General features: G+C 40.3%; 1 protein-coding gene across 1 annotated transcript in view; it reads right to left on the minus strand.

Annotated features, from left to right (window-relative positions):
* The window catches only part of LOC124722931 (phosphonopyruvate decarboxylase-like), a 107,306-nt gene that overhangs the window by 42,772 nt on the left and 41,485 nt on the right, over nucleotides 1-23,049 (minus strand). Inside the window, exon 7 of the mRNA XM_047248092.1 lies at nucleotides 15,975-16,191. Within this exon, the coding sequence (XP_047104048.1) occupies nucleotides 15,975-16,191 (217 nt within the window). The remainder of the gene's footprint in view (nucleotides 1-15,974; nucleotides 16,192-23,049) is intronic.

Here is a 23,049-nt window from a genome sequence, read left to right on the forward strand (position 1 = left end):
AATTCGTGGCCCATACTGCCTCCATACCCTCAGCTCAGCAAACTACAGTTGTAGTGACGTGACCAAGTTGTTTCCCTTCCTCCACCTCACCCCTGTCCATAGCACAGATTGGAGCTACTTTGGATGGTCCCACTGGATGGACTGGCTCATGCATACCCCTCATTCCCTGCACCTGAGTGAGCTCTGTTGTCTGTCACTTTACCACTTTCGACCCATCTACACCTATACACAGTGTCTGGGGCCAATTGGCTTAAGCCTGTAACCCAAATTTTCATCTACATCACTTAACGCACCATCCTATAGGCCAACGCAAAATGTCGCAAACAGTGTATGTGGCCATCTCTCAGTAGTGTTTTGTACTCTGGAGCTTTTTGGTTGAAACTCAAGAATTCTTACAGTGATTTTAAAATCAATAAAGTGGATTGCTTGCTACAAAACTCTACAATTTTCTGTATATGAAAGAGAAGGTAGAAACTAAGCAGTCATTCCCAAATCATCCAGAAGGATTCATAATGTCTCAACCTGACGGAAAGAAGAAAATAACTTTCTGCAGTGCATAGTTGCACTTAACAGTGAGTGAATAGAAACAAAAGTTTGTTTCTATAGCATGTTATTTGGTGGTGAAAGATTGTGGACAACAATCAGCTGTAAGGATTTAAAGTATGAGGTGTATTCATAAAGTAAGGTCCGATTAGGCATGAAATGGAAACCACTGTGAAAATCCAATGCAACTTTGCACAGATGTGTTGGGCAGTGTCTTTAGTGTACCTGTCATTTGCTTCATGTCACCCTTATCTGTCCAGAGTGCAAAATGATCAAGTAGAAATGCCTAAGACAACAGTGTCTCCTGCCAAGTATGTGGATCTTGTGAGAGATTTCACCTGAAGCTATGCAACCCACATTACATAGATGTCATGAATTTCTTTTTTCAAGACAATTTTCAGCCGCATCCTGCAGGGGCAATGAAGCGTTTTCTATGAGAAGTGTTTCATCACCCACAATACAGCCCTTAATTGGCTCCCTCCATTGTCATCTCTGTTCACGTGAACCATTAGTTATGAAGACAACATTTTGGCACAAACAATGAAAGGCAGACCAGTGTAGAGAATTGGTGGAAAGCACTGGCAGCTACTTTCTGTGATGAGGGTACCGGAAAGTTTGTACAACACCATGACAAATGTCTAAGTTGGAGTAACAACTATTTAGAGAGGTAGCTGGAAGGTGTGGCTAACTGTTGGGAATAAAAAAATTTTTGCTTTTCATTTGTTTTTCATTTCACAACTGATTGGACCTTACTTTCTGAACAGCCCTCATAAGAGAACACATTAACACACATGAGGAAAGTGCACTACATTTAGAGGATGCTTGTAAATATAAAATGTTTGGCACCTTTAACAGTGCTTCTCAGATTGATTTAGTCTATAAAATGTCAATTCAGAAACATGATTAATTAGTTACAAAGGACAGACACATATTAAACAAGTAGTTGAGTGCTTAATGTTTCATACAACTTATGAGTTAGCACTAAGGGTTCAGCTAACTGTGGTAATTTCTTAGATTTATTATCTCTTCATGAAAATGTTGACAGTGTGTTAGTTGATGAATTAGATGGTTGTAATACTTATACTTGTAAATATGTGTAACAAATTATACAAAATGAACTTTCAGGCTGTATGCATCACGTTTACATTGACAAACTGATTAAAGACATTAATGCTGCCACTTTTCTTTCTGTGCAGGCAGCTGGAATAACACATATTACATGCAAAAGTCAGTTTGTCATTACACTGAGGTACATCACGGGAAAGAAACCTGTTGAAAGGTTCCTTTCCTCTAACATAAATGATGTACATGAATGTTATATAACAACAGTTACAAATGGTTCCTTTATGAAGTTTATTGCCTTTTTATCTGGGCTCCACCAAAGAAAATGGGCATGAGCTGCCACTGATTCACACATCTGTTTTTATACATGTATATGAGAATGTGTGTGGTAAAGGACACCATTGTCTCACTCTTTGAGAGAAGGTTCATGCAAATGGCATTCCATTTTGTACTTTGATTTTGCTGTGTTTGTATGTAATTTGAATAATACGCATTTGATGCTGAAGTACACCATTATTTCCTAAAATTTACCATAATGTAACTCTGTTAACTTTATCAAAGGATTATCATACTTGAAAGGGGGTATGCACTGGGATAGCTGTAGCCCCTATGTTTTTCAATGATTTGGTAGACTGGAGAAACACTTCTAAGCAAGATTTTCTGATCTGAAACCTATTCTGTTGTTCTTTACGAAACATTTCTGAAAGTACCTTTAGTCTACTCATTATTAGCATCAAACATTTTCTATGAGATTAAGACTTGGTGTTTAGCTGGCCAATTGAGTGCCATAGTGTGTTTAAGTGTTTGTTAAAGCCAGACATAAATGTCCACAGAATACCTACAATGAAAACTGCAATGTAAGGAGAGCTGCACAGTGAAATACATCATTCCAGTTTTACAGAGGAACAGAGAGTACATGTTTCAAGTGAATCATGCCTACTTGCATTATTCAAAACTGTACACCCATGTAGTGAAGTGTATTTGAATGAACCCAACAATAACATTTCAAACTCTTAAGTACCTATAATGAAGAAAACCTATTTCTCCACATGGAGGAACACCATCAGAAGTTAAAGACACTAGTTGCATTAGCAGACTGAAAAACAAAATGTTGTATAGAGTTTTTGAAGTTGATAGCTCAAGCCTTATTTTTTATTTTTATTTATTTATTTATTTTTCCTTCAAAAAGATGGCGGATATGATGTAAGCAATTACAGACCAGTGTTATTATTATCCAGATTCTCAAAAAATATCATAAGAATAATATATGAAGGACTATCAGATTTGCTGAATAAAAGTAAAATACTGTCCAGTGTCCAGCATGTCATTAGAAAAATTAAACCTACTGAAACCACAGTCTTTGTTTTTAGAAAGTGAACCTTAGTCTCATACACAGTGATGAATCAAACTGTGAGCTGTTTCTAAACCTTTTGCTGAGTAAATTATATTGCTATGGTATCCTGTTTATGACCAATGTCTAGTTCAACTCCTATCTGTTGGACAGGTATCAGAGAGTATAAGTTTGTCATGATGGCAGAACTTCAGTCTCAACAATCAGAAAAGTTAAATAAGGTACCTCTAGGCTCTTTGTTGTTATCAGTAGTTTTAAATGATTTACTGCTACAGTTATATGCAGAAAATGCTGTGTATTTTGTAGACAGCACCATTATTTTTATTAAGTAACAAAATGTACCCAACCTACAGTAGAAAATAGTAGTAATAGCAGAAGAGGTAGGAAAATGGTTTTGTCATAGCTGTTTGGTAGTTAATGGCAAACAGAAGTGTGAATGAGCTTCAGCCACATAAGAAGCAAAGAAGAATCTGGCATAGTAATGGAATTTGGAAATTTTAGGCTTCAGAAGGCCTCCCACAAAAAATCATTATGAGTATGGATAGACAGTTATTTACAATGGGCAAGTTATGTAGAAACACTAAACACAAAATTAGTGCATGGTGTTACATCTTAAGAATGCTTAAGAAGTAATACAATAATGAAACATTGTTGTCTACATATTATTCACCAACGTGCAGTACACTGTGGTCCTGGGTTCAGTTAGTTAGTTACTTGTTGCACAGATCATATTTGTCATAAATGGTACGGTGTGGAATGTGTCAATAGAACAAATGCCTACAAAATGTAGGTGTGTGAATGCCACACAAAATCTGTGCAATGAATATTTTTACCTAAGTGAGGATATCAGTCTGTAAGACATCCGTGAATGAAAATATGCAAAATAATTTAATTTACTGAATTCTATGTCTCCAAAAGTTGGCAATTATTCTTATGGCAAAAGTGGCTCACCCTAAACTTTTAGAAGCTATGCTATATAATTCTCCAGTTTAAATTTTCATTAATATGCACACCTAAGAACTTAAAACTTTCTACTCTATTATTTCTTGTTGATGTACTAGGTAAAAGCAGATGGGATACTTTCGTTGGTACAAAACTAGGTAAGCTGTGATTTTCAAAGATTAAAGGGAGCCAAATTGTGCTAAACCACTTAGTAATTTTCACAAAAACATCATTTACTATTTTCTCTGTTGATGCTTCTTTGCTTGGCTTCAAAACAATGCTTGTATCCTGAGTGAATTTTTCACTCCACAGTGGACCCTAGGCTGATATGAAACTTCCTGGCAGATTAAAACTGTATGCTAGACCAGGACTTGAGCCCAGGAGCTTAGCCTTTTGTGGGCAAGTTCTCTACCAACTGAGCTATCCAAGAATGACTCACAATCCATACTCACAGCTTTACTTCCACAGTACCTCGTATCCTGCCTTCCAAGCTCCACAGTTCTCCTGTGAATCTTGCAGGACTAGCACTCATGGAAGAAAGGATATTGAAGAGACATGGCTTAGCCATGGCCTGGGGGCTTTTTTCAGGATCAATTTTTTCTCTGCAGTGAAGTGTGCACTAATATGACACTTACTGGCAGATTAAAACTATGTGCTGGACTGAGACACAAACCCGGGACCTTTGCCTTTTGCAAGCAGGTGGTCTACCAACTAAGCTACCCACGCATGACTCACAAGCAATCCTCACAGCTTTACTTCTGCCCATACCTCTTCCCCTACCTCCCAAATTTTGCAGAAGTTCTTCAGTGAAACTTGACGGGGAAGTTGTGTATCAACACAGTCCACTGCATAGTGAAAACTTTTTTCTGGAGTCACCCACTAGGCTATGACAAAGCTATATCTCTGCAATATCCTTTCTTCCAGGAGTGCTAATCCCACTAGTTCCAAAGGAGAAATTATATGAAATTTGGAGTGTATGAGATGAGGTACTGGTGGAAGTAAAGCTGTGAGTTTGGGCCCCTCTGCCTGTAAAAACATCCTATGGCAGGGAACAGTACAGTCTCATCCAATTACATTGCTTATTTTCATTAGTAGTAACGTTTAATGTCCCTTGCAACATTGAATTCTTTTCTTTGCATTCATTATGTTTGCAAGATGTTGGCCAGAAGAATCTTTTCCATGGATGATTTGCCTTAACAGTTTCCATTGCACTGTTTTAATTGAAATCATGTTCTATACACACTTATTAAGTCCCACAGTCACTTTGGTGGCAGCAGTCTTCTTATCTGAAATGATAACCCTCTTTAAGGACCTCCTGTCCCTGTCAGTCATTCTAGTATCGCTTGTACTACTTTATCTTGCAGAAGAAAATTTCTCTTCAACTCTGTCGTGATTAATTCCTATCAAAATCTTGACTGTTGAGACAGCTGTACCAGTTAACACCAGGAAGAAGCTTTTACAGGAAGACCATACCGTCTGACATGTGGTAGATCAATACATCATAAAAATCACAGAATACTTCTGTCTGAAAACACGTTCAAGAATATCACTAACATCACTTGAAACATGAGCGAAAAATACCTGCTGGCCGCTGTGGCTGAGTGGTTCTAGGCACTTCAGTCTGGAACCACGTGGCTGCTACAGTCGCAGGTTCGAATCCTGCCTCGGGCATGGATGTGTGTGATGTCCTTAGGTTAGTAAGGTTTAAGTAGTTCTAAGTCTAGGGGACTGATGACCTCAGATGCTAAGTCTCATAGTGCTTAGAGTCATTTGAACCATTTTGGAAAAATACCTCAGTTAAAACACAAAATACATAACACCGTCTACAGTAAACCTGTAAACAAAATGTGTAACATTATCAGCAGTACACCTGTAAAGAAAGACCCTGAACCAGATGCATTTGAGTACCCATTCCAGAGGAAGTCTCTGGCCCACAGGATCTGGGCAGCCACAGAGGGTGGCATTACTAGTTACTGAGAGCTCCAATGTCAGACGCATAATGTGTCCTCTTAGATATATGGCTGCTAAGGAGGGGAAGAAATCCAGTGAGCACTCTGTGTGGATACTGGGAGGTGTCCATTCAGATGCGGAACGAGTGCTTGCAGGTGCCACGAAGAGCACAGAGTGCAGCCAACTGCAGGTGTTGGCTCATGTCGATACTAATGATGTGTGTCGCTTTTGATCGTAAGAGATTCTGTCTGTTTTCAGGCGGCTATCTGAAGTGGTAAAGAGTGCAAGTCTTGCTTGTGAGATGAAGGCAGAGCTCACCATCTGTAGTATCGTCGACACGACCAATTGCGGACCTTTGGTTCAGAGTTGAGTCAAAGACTCTGAATTGGAGGCTTAGACGATTCTGTGACCACGTAGATCGCAGATTTTTCGACTTATGCCATAGCGTGGCGGGGTTTCGGGTTCAGCTTAGTCTGTCAGGAGTCTACTACACACATGTAGTATCTACACGAGTAGTGTGGAGTGGGCGTTTTTTTTTCTTTTAAAAAGGTTAGAGGCTGTCGGGAAAGACTAGAAAGGGCCCCAGTTTCAAAGAGTGCAGGACAAGCAGAGGAAGAGGGTAGACATAGCAACCATCAGTGGTTCAACTGTAAATTGTCGTAGCCGTGTCGGGAAAGAACCAGAGCTCCAAGCGCTAATAGAAAGCACTGAAGCTCAAATGGTTACGGGTAACGAAAGCTGGCTAAAGCTGGAGATAAATTCAGCCGAAATGTTAAAAAAAGATCTAACTGGGGTCAGAAAAGATAGTTTAAATACTGTTGGTGGCGCCGGGTTTGTTGTGGTTAGAAGTAGCAAAGTTGAGGTGTTGGTATGGTTAGAGTTATACTTGTCAACCGGAATATATTAATAATTGATTCCTTTTACGGACACCCCGACCCAGATGATTCAGTTGCTGAACAGTTAAAAAACTTGAGTATAATATAAATTGGTACCCCCTCCCCCCCCCCCCCCCCCCCCCCATACAATTGAAGTTGTTCAAAGCAGCTGGTAGGTATAAAACATGGTCAGAAACTGTACTAAAATGCTTTCCCCGAAATTTATTTTTTAGCAGTTAGTTCAGAAGCCCAATCGAAGTGTAAATGGTTGCAAAATGGTTCAAATGGCTCTGAGCACTATGCGACTTAACTTCTGAGGTCATCAGTCGCCTAGAACTTAGAACTAATTAAACCTAACTAACCTAAGGACATCACACACATCCATGCCCGAGGCAGGATTCGAACCTGCGACCGTAACGGTCGCTTGGCTCCAAACAGTAGCGCCCAGAACCGCACGGCCACTCCGGCCGGCTAAATGGTTGCAAAAACATGCTTGACCTCTTAGCAACAAATAATCCTGAGCAAGTACGGAGCATTATGAGGGATGCGGTGATAAGTGGCGGAATGTTCGCTGTAACGAGACTGACTACCGCATCATCGAAATCCACCAAAAGCAAATGCAAAATAAATCTATTAAAAAATAAAAAAAGCAGACAAAAATTTGCTTGACCTCTCATACCAGACGAGTGTAATCCAAATGTTTCCGTGGTAGAGTAATTATAGTGTAGGCGTACGTGGAGACAGTGTTTGCATAGCAATCGCCGACATAGTGTAACTGAGGCAGAATAAGGGGAATCAGCCCGCATTCGCCGAGGCAGATGGAAAACCGCCTTAAAAACCATCCACAGGCTGGCCGGCACATCGGACCTCGACACTAATTCCACCGGGCGGATTCGTGCCGGGGACCAGCATGCCTTCCCGCTCAGGAAGCAGCGCGATAAACCGAGCGGCTAGCCGGGCGGGCTCAATAGCCCCATACTTAGCAGTCATATACAATCGCTCACACGACGAAAGATGTATACCAAAAAACTAGAAAGCGGCATAACTCATACCAATACTCAAAAAAGGAAATAGGAGTAATCCGTTGAATTACAGACACATATCACTGACGTCTATTTGCAGTAGGATTTTGGAACATATACTATGTTAGAACATTATGAATTACCTCGGAGGTAAGTCAGTACGGATTCAGAAAATATCTTTCTTGTAAAAGACAGCTAGCTCTTCATTCTCACGAAGTAATGAGTGGTATTAACAGGGGATCTCCAACTGATTCCATGTTTCTAGATTTCCGGAAGGTTTTTGACACCGTACTTCACAAGAGACTTTTAATCAAATTGCGTGCCTATGGAGTATCGCTTCAGTTGTGTGACTGAATACGTGATTTCCTTACATATCAGTCGACGGAAAATCTTCGCGCAAAACGGAAGTGATATCTGGCGTTTCCCTATATATCCGATTTAGGAGACAATCAGAGCAGCCCTATTAGATTTTTTACACAAGATGGTGTCATTTACCGTCTAGTAAACTCATCAGAAGATCAAAACCAATTTCAAAATGACTTGGAGACAATATCTGTGCGGTACGAAAAGTGGTAACTGTCTGTGAATACGGGAAAGTCATCACCATGAGAACGAGAAAAATCCGTTAAATGTCGGTTACACCATAAATCACGTAAATCTAAGGCTGTCAATGTAACTAAATACCTAGGCATTACAATTACGAGAAACTTAAATTGGAACGATCCCACAGATAATGTCGCGGGGAAGGCAAACCAAAGACTGCGTTTTATTAGGAGAACACTTAGAAGATGCAACAGGCCTACTAAAGAGACTACCCACACTGCACTTGTCCGTCCTCTGCTAGAGTATTGTTGTGCGGTATGGGATTCTTACCAGACAGGATTGACTATGGATATAAAAAGAAGTCCAAAGAAGGGCAGCTCGTTTTTTTTTTTTAATCGCGTAACAGGGGAGTGAACGTCATGGACATGATAAGCGAATTGAATGTAAAAATAGTTTATTGCCTTCCAGCTAGATAGGGAGAAATGGTCATCATAATAAAATAAATGAAATTAGAGCTCGTACAGAAAGGTTTACGTGTTCATTTAAAAAAAAATTGTTCAAATGTGTGTGAAATCTTGTGGGACTTAACTGCTAAGGTCATCAGTCCCTAAGCTTACACACTACTTAACCTAAATTATCCTAAGGACAAACACACACACCCATGCCCGAGGGAGGACTCGAACCTTCGCCGGGATCAGCCGCACAGTCCATGACGGTAGCGCCTTAGACCGATTTTTTTTTTCTTTCTCATTTTTGCACTATATTGGTCGATGAATTTGTTCGTAGCGGACGTCCGATAACAGCCGTTCAGGTTCTTTGTTGATCTGTTCACTCAGTTTTTTATTACAGAGGGTAGCTAACCCTCTGACCAAGCACGCTGAGCTACCGTGCCGGCTTTTTTTTTTATGGGGCAGATCGGCCCTCCAAAAATTAGTTAGTATGTAAGTCCAAGATGTTTGGCTGTGTACCATGACCGCTCGGCTAATCCCGCGCGGCTGTTCATTTTCCCCAGGCGCTGTTAAAGAGTGGAACGGTAGATAAATAGCTTGAAGGTGATTCAGAATACCCTCTGCTAGGCACGTTAAATGTGAACTGCAGAATAGTCATGCAAATGCAGAAGAACTACATACTACTATGGATAGGTTAGCCTCTTAAAAGAGTCTCACAATGACTACCAGTATCAGTTGAAAACTATTTCAAGTCAGACTCTTGTAGACGAACAGACACGCCATATACTAGGAAGTGATGAAACGACGAAATGCATGGCATACAGATGCATACCAAGACGCTATAGTCGATGCCGTTTGAGTTGTACTATGCGGCTGGTCCCGGCGGAGGTTCGAGTCCTCCCTCGGGCATGGGTGTGTGTGTTTGTCCTTAGGATAATTTAGGTTAAGTAGTGTGTAAGCTTAGTGACTGATGACCTTAGCAGTTAAGTTCCATAAGATTTCACACACATTTGAACATTTTGTTTGAGTTGTAAACACCATAAACTCTCAAGGATACTACTCAAGACGATGGGCCTCTAAAGCAACTGGCAGCCCATTACATACCCACTACACAATCAGAAAGTCACTTACTGTAGAGAGTAATGTGGGGAAAGATACAAACACATAGGATTAACAAAACTCACAGAACTATGTACCTCCCGCTGTGGCTTGTATATATCATCTTGTCGGTTCTCCAGAAAACAAGACAATGGTTTGCCTCGTTGAATACACGGGTTCTCGTCAGATCACCGAAGTTACGCAACGTCGGGCACGGCCAGAACTTGGATGGATAACATCCTGGGTACGCCACGTTCTTGTTGGCTGCTTTCCCTTTGCCTTTATGGCAAAGGGGAAGAAGGGTGGTGGTGCAAGGTTCTTGTTCACCAGGCTTTGCGCCAGCGCCGTAGATCAAATTCCAAACCTCTTCGTAGTGTCTCTTGAAGTGAGGGCATATGACACCGTTGATAGTGGTCCGTCTGTCGAATGGGGATATTAAGCTCGAGGGTCTCTTGGTGCTATTCGTGAGGAGTGGGCTATGTGCCGGTATATGATTTCACTCTTTCCCTTCTCTCACCGTCATCCGTCACAAACACGACACCAGACTAAACACACCAACATTTATCAGATACACTTAAACACACAACTCTCACCATTCGTGTAGGAAAGGTGCCATTGTGAGTGAATGACGGAAAAACCCTTCCAATTAGGAGGCTGAGCCTGCCCTTCAAGGTCTCTCAGCCAGCAACGCTACACGACTTTACTTTTTTAAAGCAGAATCCAAAGTGACTGCATTTTTACGATGTCTATATACTGAGATGGCAAAACTAATGGTCACTGCATTTTCAGAACCATTCGTGCTGGAAGACTCATTTGACTAAGTACTTACACATTACAATTAACTAGAAGGTCCAAGGCATTTTACCTCAGAAACCTGCGAAAATATTAGACGAATCCTAACAGAAAATCACATGGGGTTTTACACAAATTGCCTACAACAAAGCTCCTGTTCCAGATACAAACGGTGATTTTTGACAAAAGCAGTTTGCAACAAATCGTATTCAGGAAACAGAGACAGTATTTATTATATTTGACACAGCATCCTTATTCACAAACTAAACAGTGTTGGATTCCCAAGTGCACTGTATATTTCAAGACCCCAAATCTCAATATAGAGCATTTAGGGAAAACTGTTTGCATTGCCTGTTGTTGGAAATTGGAAATTTGTGGTAAGGTCTTATGGGACCAAACTGCGGAGGTCACCGGTCTGTAAGCTTACGCACTAATTAATCTAACTTACGCTAAGGATAACACACACACCCTTGCCCGAGGGAGGACTCTAACCTCTGACGGGGGGAGCCGCGCGGACCGTGACAAGACCCCCAGACCGCGCGGCTTACCTGTTGTTACGACAATAAGGTCACAAGGAAGTACTCCGGGGACTTGTACTGTTTATATTAGGTATTAATAACCTCCCAGCCTATACAGAAATCGATGATGGTCCTGGCACATTAATGCAGGGATCAGACAGCACTCAGGCCTCTCGAGCATTGCTTGAAATAGTCGCGTGCTGGAACTAACAGTGCTGGGGGGTCCTGTGCACACCCAAACTAAAACAACTACACAAATACAATGATATCATTACTCACAGTCAGCGTCTCGAGGTACGGTTGGACTGAACCTCATTTGGGAGGGACGAGATGATCACAAGTTACCAAGAGTAGGCGTCAGACTCAAAAAAGGTTCCTTAATACTTAAAAGGCAAAATAAACTGATCATTGGAATGGATAAGTTGATGTATCTGACACACATTAGGCTAGTGATGTCTACAACTCGCATTTCAGGATACCCAGCGACAGCATGTCTGAACTATTTGCAGGTCAAACAGAAAAAAAAAATCCTTCACCGTTTGACGATCTAAATTTGCACTCTTCAAGTTACCACAGGATGCGTAGCGGAGGGATAAATGATGTACAAGAATCATTTCCATCCATCCTGTCTCATGCGTGAATGTTACAGGGGGAGTATGGTCGTTACCATCTGTATTCGCCAGAATTTCTCTAATTTTGACCTCTTGATCCTTACCCGAGGTATAAGCTGTAGGCAGTAATATATTTTTTTTAATTATCAGTGAGGACTCTCAGAACATTTAGAGTATAGCTCTGCGTGTAAAACTGCCTTTTTTTCTTTTTAGCGTATACCATTGGAGGTGGTTGAGCATTTCTGTGATACTGTCATTCTCACTAAACAACCCCATAACGAATCGCACATCTATTATTTTAATTTTCTCTATGTCTCCCGTTGGAAAAGGACTCAGACATGCTTACTATACACAAGAACTGTTCCAACGAGGGTTTCCCAGTTATCATCTTCGTTACTGAATTACGCTTTTTCAGATTCTTGCGATACGTCTGTCTGACATCTCCCTTCTCCACTGCTAGATTTATGTGGCTGTTCCACGTAAATCACTTGAAACAGATAATTCTAGATGTTTGACAGTTGTGATTAATTCCAGTGATTGATGTACGATCGTGTAGGCGAGCGATAGCGAACCCTTTCGTCTACTTACGAGGCGTTTTGAAATTAAAAAAGACATGTTAAGATATCTCAATAATTTTATTTTTACATGAAAGCCTATACCTTAATCTACTTTTCTACATAATTTCCGTCAATATTGAGGCACTTGTCAAAACGTTGTACCAGTTTTTGAATGCCCTCCTCATAGAAGTCTGCCGCCTGACTTGTTAACCACTGCATCACCACTGTTTTGACTTTGTTAGTCATCGTCTTGAAGACGCTGACCGCCCAGGTGTTTCTTCAAGTACAGGAACAGATGGTGGTCACTGGGCGCAAGATCGGGGCTGTACAGAGAATGATCTAGAGTTTCCCATCGTAAAGATGTGACGAGATCTTTGGTCTGATTCACCACATGCGAACGGGCATTGTCTTGCGGCAAAACGATGCCCTTGCTCAACTTCCACGGACTGTTGCTTTGATTCTGGTGTGACGTAGGCCACCCATGTTTCATCGCCCGTTAACAATTTGGCTTAAGAAATCATCACCGTCGTTGTGGTACCGCTCAAGGAAAGTCAATGCACTGTCTAAACGTCTTGTTTTGTGCACATACGTCAACATTTTCGGCACCCAACGTGCGCACGGGAAACATTAGGAAAGTCATCCCACAAGGAGGACACCGTAAAGCGTCTGTTTTCTCTCACCTTATTGTCCACTTCCTGCACCAAACTTTCAATAACGACCGAAGGACGCCCACTCCGTTGTTCATCATGCACATTTGTGCGGCCATCTTTAAATGCTCTCACCCACTTTCTTACCATTCCATCACTCATAATGTTTTCTCCGTAAACTGCACAGATCTCACGATGAATATCGATCGCTTTTAGGCCTTTAACACTAAGAAATCTTATAACAGCCCGTACTTCACAGTCGGCGGGACTCACGATTATCGGAGGCATCTTAAACACTCAGTACACAACGTAAACAAGGAAGAATAGGCTTGTAACGGCGTCAGTGCGTAGATTAAGGTACACGCTTTAATGTAAAAATAAAATTATTGAGATATCTTTGCACGTCTTTTCTTAATTTCAAAACGGTACTTACTTAAAAAAACACGCCTCGTATATGCATAACAGCACACTTATTTATGTTGAGGATCCGCTGCCAAACTTCGCACTAGGCACTGACCTTCTTCAAGTGTCCAACATATTATCAAGACTTCCTACAAATATGACCTCCCAATATACATACCACTGCATTGTCTGCAAACAGTCTTAGAGAGCTATTAATGTTATCTATTAGGCCGTTTGCAGTAACGATGCTATCACACTCCCATGATGTACACTGAACGATACTTTCGCTCTTACCGTGTATCCCCTTTAAGAACGACGTAATGGGTTCTGAGGAAACATTCAGTCCATTCTCATACCTGTTCCGATATTCCGTAAGAACTTATTTTGTTCACTGGGCTACAATACAGAAATGTATCGAAGGCTTTCCCGAAGTATACACAGCGTCATACTCGGCTCCGCTATTTACAGCCTGCTGGATCTCGTAAGCGAATAGAGCAGCCTGAGTTTTACACCATCGGTGCCTTCGGAATCCATATTAACCATCTGTAACTTTGTCGCAAACAAAGAGTCGAGCGAATGAATTTTCGCCATGAATGAGACACTGGACTCATATTCGGGAGGAGAGGAGTTCATATCCCCTGCGACCATCGTCATTTATATTTTCCGTGGTTTCCGTAAATCACTAGTGGCGAATGATGGGGTGGCTTTTTGAACAAGACCACAGTAGAGGCCGGCCTGAGTGGCCGAGCGGTTCTAGGTGCTTCAGTCTGGAACCGCGCGACCGCTACGGTCGCAGGTTCGAATCCTGCCTCTGGCATGGATGTGTGTGATGTCCTTAGGTTAGTTAGGTTTAAGTAGTTCTAAGTTCTAGGGGACTGATGATCTCAGATGTTAAGTCCTACAGTGCTCAGAGCCATTTCAACCATTTTTTGAACCACAGTAGATTTGATTCTCCATCCTTTACCGTTCCAAATGTTTGATTCCTTTTTAGTAATCTAGACGTCAAGTTCTAACATCCCTTTCTATGAGAAGGAATACTTTAGCACTCTGTTCTACGTTGAACAGTAGACGTACTCTAGTTGCTTATAAATACTGATAACTGATATTGCAACTTTAGCTTGGATGTATCGGTACTGTGTCGTGGTTTATCCGTAATGAGCACGAAGGATGCATCCGCTCGCTTTATTTTGTAGATAATAGGAGCGACGAGCTAAAACCTGATGATCATACTGTCTTACTGAATGACCATTACTTAGTTCAATGGCAGATCCATTCTCATATGCTATGTATTCATTGTCTATTAAAAATACCTGAAGTGATTGTCCTGCAGCGAGACATCATTATATCGAGCACAATAAATAAAATTTCTGTTAGAAGGTGTACAGTGCGCATGCGAAGCGACCTTCGTAAAGAAAATATCGATATGGTCCATTGCATTTGACGTCTCATTATATGCAGCACCCTGTCTAATATCCTGGCCACGTGAGGATGTAAAACTGGAAATAGTATCCTAGACGGGGAGCTTGTGCAACAAGTTTCTCGCGGAGGCAAGAGAAATCCGCTTGGTACTGAGGCTGCGCGTATCGCAGATCTCACGACAGTGGCGTAACGCGACCCACAGCTAACACACTGTACTATTGTTTTTATCTGTGCTGCGTATTCATCACTCACAAATTGTGCACCGTACGGTAGTTGGACGTGGGCTTTGATTCTGGATTCATACTGGATTTTATTTACTGATGGTGTAGGTGACGGACTTGGTGCTCTTATATGGTTCTTCGTAGCTTACGATCCATACAGTCTAGGGTTTTGCCTTCGGCGAACTGCACTGTGGCGGAAATGGGTGGCGGATATTGGTTTATCGCCCTCTGTAACACTTCTTTGTGAGTGAATGTGCTGACGTCTCTGTCAGGAGACCCCGTTTTCAAATATTTCACGAAGTCATCAATCACTTAACCAGACCAAATGAAGTATTATAAATTCATACTCAATACGATCTATTCACATAACAGATGAAAAATTTTATCAGCAAAATTAAGCTACTGAGGAAGAGGTACATCATGTTTAAACTAACCACTTCGGAAGACGGCTGATTACTGCACACTGAAGCGAAACCTCTCGTGATAGGTTCCACTCAATTACATCAGCAGATCTAAATTACTACCATACAAATAATCGTTAATAATTACAGTTTGGCATATAAGGCCTCTGGATCCGATGAATTATGAAATCTATTAAATTCTCGAAGAACATAGTCCCTTTCAACAATATCTGAGTAAGCACGTCAAAGCGAACACGACTGAATCATATTTCACTCATCACAGTCGTGAGTGTAGTTAACATTTACACACTAGTAAATAGTTCTCTATCTAGAAATTAACCTAAGATCTGCTGTTAAAAAATCAACGAAGTAATAGTAAAAAATATTTTCTGACCTACTAAGGAAATATATCAAACAAAAGGATTTTAGAAATCATCGTAACAATCTTTTATTTTTTCATAGCTTCTAAATTGTACTTAGGCCTGCAGGATGACCCAAAGAAGAATTAAATCGAAAATTTCAACAAATGAAGTGTTTAAATTAAAATTAAAAGCAATAATGAAAGCATTACCTGTCTACTTGGCTTCTGCAACGCGATTCCTAGGGCGATTGTAGAGGCATGGCCCATGGATCCCACTGTCAAAAAATCCTTTTCGTGTCCTTGTTCTCTCGAAACTCGATATTCGAAGAGTTCTCTGGAAAGCATTCCTGTTGTGCTTACAATAATCGAATTATCCATTATTGTATCCACAATAATCTGCAGTGCCATTTCCCTTGTCATCGAGTACCTGGAAGAATACGCGAAAAACTTTAGTGTCTGCGAGTTGCATTGAAACAAAAGAAAACTATTTCTGGCCATATAAGTTGTATTAAGCAAAATTTCCTTGCTGGAATAAATTTTGGAGGAAAACACTGTTGCTGTTTCATCTAATCCACCTCCGTGCAGATCGGTCACAGTGCAAGGTGATTGACCCGGGTTTAACTCAAGGGAGTGTCAGGTATTATAGCGTGGTTGGAGGGCTGGAATAGGGAGCACTCAGTTTTATGAGGCCAACTGAGAAACTGCTTGTATGAAAAGCAGCGCATCCATTGTCTAGAAGTATCTACAAGGCCGAAAGCGGCCAAGATCGAGATGTGCTGATCCCAGTCGCACCCAAATGACTCCATCCGGCTGGCTGTTCGGTTTCGCGTGGTCCCCTGGAACTAATCGTGGGCTACCTATCCTTAGCGTAAGTTAGTTTAAGTTAGACTGAGTAGTTCATAAGCTTAGGGACCGATGACCCCAGCAGTTTGGTCCCATAAGACCTTACCACAAAGAGAGCTTGACTGTATTTACATGCGCAGCTACGAGGTATTAATCTGGTCTTAAATAGTAACTGGCTCCCTGCCGGAAACAGTCGCTGCAACTCGAAGACCGTAGTTTTTAGGCGCTATGACGCACCCTACAGGGCCCCCATGTCTCGTTGGCCCCGTCCTAGGCGCTGACTCGGAAGGGCAGATCCAATTGCATGGCCACCTCTCTCCCCTGATCTCACGCTTCTTAACCTTTTTTTTGCGTGACATATCAGGAGCCTTATGCACTTGGTGCCAGCTCCTGACGAAGAAGCATTTCTCGCCAGGATAATTGCAGCGTCTGATGGCGTATGTGTGATGCCTGGTGTACTTGGTATAGTGCACCAGAATTTTCTACGAGGATGTTACGCATGTATTGAATATAGTGATCGCCATTTTGAACACATTCTGTAATTTAAATCATTGTTGAGTAAACAGTTAACTGTTTTCGCTGAAATTAAGGTGCAAATGCACTGATAGTCATTATTGTCACTGACATTCAAAAGTTTTCATCTACTCACGATAACTTCCAAGATCATATGTCCCCTATTCCTAAGTTGTGTTTCGACTGCTCTGTCAGCTCCTTCAGTTTATGCGCAACCTTTTGAATCACCCTGTATTCGATATGATTTTTAATATTCGTTACTCAAGTCATCAGGAAACAAGAGTCAACAAACCGGAAAGAAAAATCTATACGAACGTGGGTTTACCATTTATAAATTTCCTAATTATCGTTTTAGCTCTGCTGTAATAGTGGAGTCTCTCTTGTCGATACAGTATATGCTCAAAATGATCATTTTAGGGTTGAATGCAATCATGCAGTCGTCGTCTTGTAGTCGTAGTGAAATAACCGAAAATGTCTGGGAACGAATATTTCCTAACAGACACGTATAACGTACGCAGCTTCTTTCCTGTGTTAATACATTGCTAGACCCTAGTCTGGAAGGCATATATTTTTAGAAAAATTTGAAGAAACTGCTTATTTAGAATTCGTTTCAATCCCCGAAATGCTTTGTCAGGGCATACAATATGGCCGAAAACGAAAGTGACAAGCACCTGACATTTTTGAAATGTGTCATTCTCAGTCACCCATATAAGTAATTAATAACCAAAATATCTGTGTTACGCAGAGAAAAATATTTGGTAATACTTGTGGAGGATAGTTATTATAAATCAAAGTATACCTGCAGATGCAAATATAATGACTATCGTCTAGGCGAGGCAGATGGCTCTGCCAACGTCAAAGAAGTAAGAATAGGGAAGATAAAAGTTAACGCGCTGTTTGACTATGTGATTAAGAAAAACCAACAATGAGTCGTGTACAGAATTTATAGAGAAAAGCCGAAGATGAAACTATGAAGCACACAGCACTGGTACTTCAAAAATTCAAGATCGGAAATAAATCAAGACGACATGTACTCTCCTGCCGTACATAATTTCATGTTTGTTTTCATACCCCTCTCCGCAGGTATTAGCAAATATGGACAGTTGAGTAGACAAGCAGTAACGACCTTTGGTGACTATGTGTCAATCCAACGTCTCACGTAATCTTTTCCGGTAACAAATGTTAATAATCTTCCATTCTTACTTGTGAATTTGTGGCAACAGAGCAATTCAGCACCACGTTGCGAACGGAACAAAATTTCTGTATCTGTGAACAAGTATTGTAAGTGTACATTTACAATTCTGTTGTTTCACATAAAGTGAAATCATACTAGGTCTATAACAGTTACCAATATAGGTGTTCGCCAGCACAAAGATGTGAGTACAAACAAATTCCAAAGCTTGAATATTTAGAAGTCCAAATACATTCCTTACTAACTGCATGTAACACTAACCGGAGCTACGGGAAATGAAGATGAATACTTTTCCTTCTTCCTCTTCTCTCGTCTGCTTCGACGATATCTTCTCAGTGAAACTAAATGTTATTCGACGTTGTACTGTTTTAAATATTTCTCCCTTACCTTCTTTATATCTCTCTTTTTATATGTCGAAACGGATTTTAATTTCCGAACGTACGTGATTTTTTAAAGTTTTAAATGTTGCTAGCTTCTACAATTCTGTGTACTGTCTCGTAAATGTTGCGTCTCTACTAATTTGTCATGGTATAAAAGCATAACTCACATGCTCCAAAAACATAAATTTTCACAAATGACTAAAAACGTGTTTTACATGCGTCGTGCGCATGTCCCATATATTGACATCAGTATGTGCAAGAACAATGGCTATAAATCATTATGTACATTTCTGATTATGTTTGCTTATTGAGAAATTACAATTATTTAAGGTTAAACTATGGATCGTGTGAGTTTTGTTAATGAGCTATGGAACATGTAAGTTTTGACAATATCCATTTTGGATCTTTTGAGTTTTGGTACTGAGCTGTTTGGACGATGTTGGTTTCGCGGAAACTATCGTGTTGCGACTCGATATGCAACACTTTTTGGTTCCGACTGCAAGCCATTTTCTCTTCTACAGTGTATATATAATATTACATTCCGATGTTAATCGTGATACATACCAATTAATCATCTTTTATGGACTTTACTTTTTTCTCTAGTTTGGAATACCGTTTGCAATTTCATAAAAGAAATGTCTACCGTGCACATTTCTTCAGTTTAATGATCAAAGGAATTTACAAATTTTCCATTCATGAGAACTAATTATTGATCACAAAGAAAAGTAGAATATTATAATCAGGAAAATAATTCAAACTTGTTAAGCATTTTTTGAGAAGAAAGAAACTATGAAATACCAAAAGAAGATAAGCTACAAAAATAAAACTGAAGATTTGAAGGAGATTCACTTCTAAAACTGAAAATAATTTTACTCTTCTATGTCTACATCAGAACATTAAGTTCCTCTTGAATCATGTCATCAGTTTGATCCGACGTATTCTCATCAATGACATGCTTATAGAACTTGAGCTCCTCAATTTCTCTCCAGTTTTCCCCATAATGTGCAGTCAGAAGTTTTTCAACATCCCTCCTTTTCTCTAAAGAGATTGAATTCTTTGGTTGGATGAGTTCGGGATGTGTAAGTGCATTTACTCCAGATTTAAACACAGATCTAAACACTCCAAAGTCATTTCTGTACGTTTGTTCACCACGCACAAGAATTTTATTTCCCACTCCGCGCTTTATGTAAATGAGCTTACATTTTGAAATTGAAAAATGCCATGATCCTGGATTTCGTAATGCAATTTTCACACAAGTCTTGAAGTCGGCAACACTAGAGTCTCTTCCTACCAATTTCAATGTTGACTGACTCGAAATTATCTCATACACTTGTTCAGGCTCTACTATTACTTCCATTGTTTTCATTTTCCTTTCTGTATTTCCAAACACACGGTCTGGAGGAATGTAACTATGACCGGTGACTGGAAAAATCATTTCATTTCCATCAATATGTGGCGGAGACTTTACGGAAAGCCAAAACATATACATCGCAACAAAAGTAGAATTCTTATTTTGTGCAGCACACCCATCACATACCAATCGAATTTGTTTGTAATGGGACGTGTCTAGGGAGTTTTATGTATCAAACACATATGAGGCTATAGTGTTTGAATCTCGACTGAGTTCATTTTCTGCTCAACAATAAGAAGTGACAGTGGAACGGTTTAACTCAGATTTACTGTGACCTTTAACAATGGTAAAATACTGGACATAAATTTGTCTGCTATAATAGCATGAATGATCTGGAACTTTGGGCAATGGAATATTCTCCTCACAATCAAATGAAAGAATTAACGTTTCAACGTCTTTGTCCTTCGGGTTGTTAAAAAATGCCATATACTTTAATTTGTGAACCCTTTTTTTTTGTAATTAATTGAGTTTTCTTGTTAGGGTCTCTGTCATGTTTTAACTTTTCAGCTAGGCTTAAGCACGTAGAACACACATCCGTTCTCGGTGTACCAAAGCCTACATTGTATTTTGTGTTAAAGATGTACCTGAAGTAAGATAGCTTCACAGGGATGTTTTCGGGCTTGGAAGAATAAATTTTCCATAACATTTTACAGTTCATATTCGCAGGCAGATACCGTCTTTCTGTTCGTCCTCTGCAGTAATGTGTCTCTACATACTTTAGACTATTGATAAACTTCATGACACAGTCTCTCTAGGGTTCATATTCTGCCGCCCTCCTGAAGCCACCTCTCCGGCCTTGTACAAAACCTTGCTGATGAAACTGTTTAGTGATATTATTTATTCTGAATCGTGACACTCCCAATACATTTATAAAGGTTGACATGCAAACTGGAACTTTATTTTTCTGTGTGCTTCGTATAAAATATTTCGTCGTTCTAAACAGCTGCGACTTTTGGTTTTGACTTGATTTGTCTTTTCTTGGTCGACGTCTGATGACGTTGCGAATTTCCACATACTTCAATATGAACTGATTCTGATAATCTCTTTGCGGTGTTTTATAAAACAAATCATGAAAGTTTTTAATATCGTTCATAGAAAGTGAACAGCAATTAAATGCTCCTCCACGGTGTTGACATGTTGGATACTGGGGCAGCACTGAAGATTTGTACCTATAATGACAGAACAAACTAAACTGTGAGGTTCTGTTTATTTTTCAAAAATGAACTTTTAAAATATTCAATTTGCCATTCCTCACTGTCAAGCTCCAAAGAATGGTCCTATACATTCTTACGTAGAGGAACAAATGAAGCCAATAACAAGAATCAGTTTAATTTGAAAACAATGAAGAAAACAGGATATTCTAACCTCATTCATTTGACTTCCTGACTTTTCCACATTTCTGGATGCTGTGAACGTTTCCTTGGCCTTCCTCTTTCTCCAACGGGTGAAACGTTTTCTTCCATGATTTGTGTTTCAAATCAGTTTTATTCCAACCACTATATTAAACTATATTCCCCAAAATAACTGAACAGAACAGAAAACATACTCCACTGGCATCAATATTTACTACTACACAAGAAAATGGCGCCAAGTGAGCTAATCGCTGATTTGTCAAGATGAGGTACGGAACAAAACTCACAAGATCCCGCGGATAATGAGACTTTTGAAACCAACCATGAAGTGTAACACTGGTTTTCTCAGGGATCTTGTGCCAAATGTGAAGAACTGTCACGTGAATTATGTTCTATGTATAAAGCTATATGAGAATATGTCGCCATCTCAATTTTCATTATTTTGGAGCATGTGAGTTATGACTCTAACATTAATCAATCATGGTGGTTACACTGATGACAGTTCCGGTTCAAGCTTGTTATCATGAGGTGTTATGTGAGTATTCGAAACAAAAAGTTAATTGTTGGTTACTGTTAAATGAAATATAACTGAAAAATGAATGGCTATCAAAAACAACGGAACTGGTTTCTGGAGGTAGTAAACATTATGTGAGATATTAATCATATGAAATTATATGTTGCAGAGACATACAGGGTGTTACAAAAAGGTACGGCCAAACTTTCAGGAAACGCTCCTCACACACAAATAAAGAAAAGATGCTATGTGGACATATGTCCAGAAACGCTTAATTTCCATGTTAGAGCTCATTTTAGTTTCGTTAGTATGTACTGTACTTCCTCCATTCACCGCCAGTTGGTCCAATTGAAGGAAGGTAATGTTGCAATTGTGCAATCACGTCATAAACACAGATTTTCTGTGAACCTTTGGGCAGGCATTGTTGGCGATGTCTTGATTGGGCCCCATGTTCTTCCACCTACGCTCAATGGAGCACGCTATCATGATTTCATACGGGATACTCTACCTTGCTGCTAGAACATGTGCCTTTACAAGTACGATACAACATGTGGTCCATGCACGATGGAGCTCCTGCACATTTCAGTCGAAGTGTTCGTACGCTTCTCAACAACAGATTCGGTGACCGATGGACTGGTAGAGGCGGACCAATTCCATGGCCTCCACGCTCTCCTGACCTCAACCGTCTTGACATTCATTTATGGGGGCATTTGAAAGCTCTTGTCTACGCAACCCCGGTAGCTAATGTAGAGACTCTTCGTGCTCGTATTGTGGACGGCTGTGATACAATACGCCATTCTCCAGGGCTGCATCAGCACATCAGGGATTCCATGCGACGGAGGAGGGTGGATGCATGTGTCCTCGCTAACGGAGGACATTTTGAACATTTCCTGTAACAAAGTGTTTGAAGTCACGCTGGTACGTTCTGTTGCTGTGTGTTTCCGTTCCATGATTAATGTGATTTGAAGAGAAGTAATAAAATCAGTCCTGACATGGAAAGTAAGCGTTTCCGGACACATGTCCACATAACATATTTTCTTTCTTTGTATGTGAGGAATGTTTCCTGAAAGTTTGGCCGTA

This window comes from Schistocerca piceifrons, chromosome X, assembly GCF_021461385.2.
Source record: "Schistocerca piceifrons isolate TAMUIC-IGC-003096 chromosome X, iqSchPice1.1, whole genome shotgun sequence".
NCBI lineage: Eukaryota > Metazoa > Arthropoda > Insecta > Orthoptera > Acrididae > Schistocerca > Schistocerca piceifrons.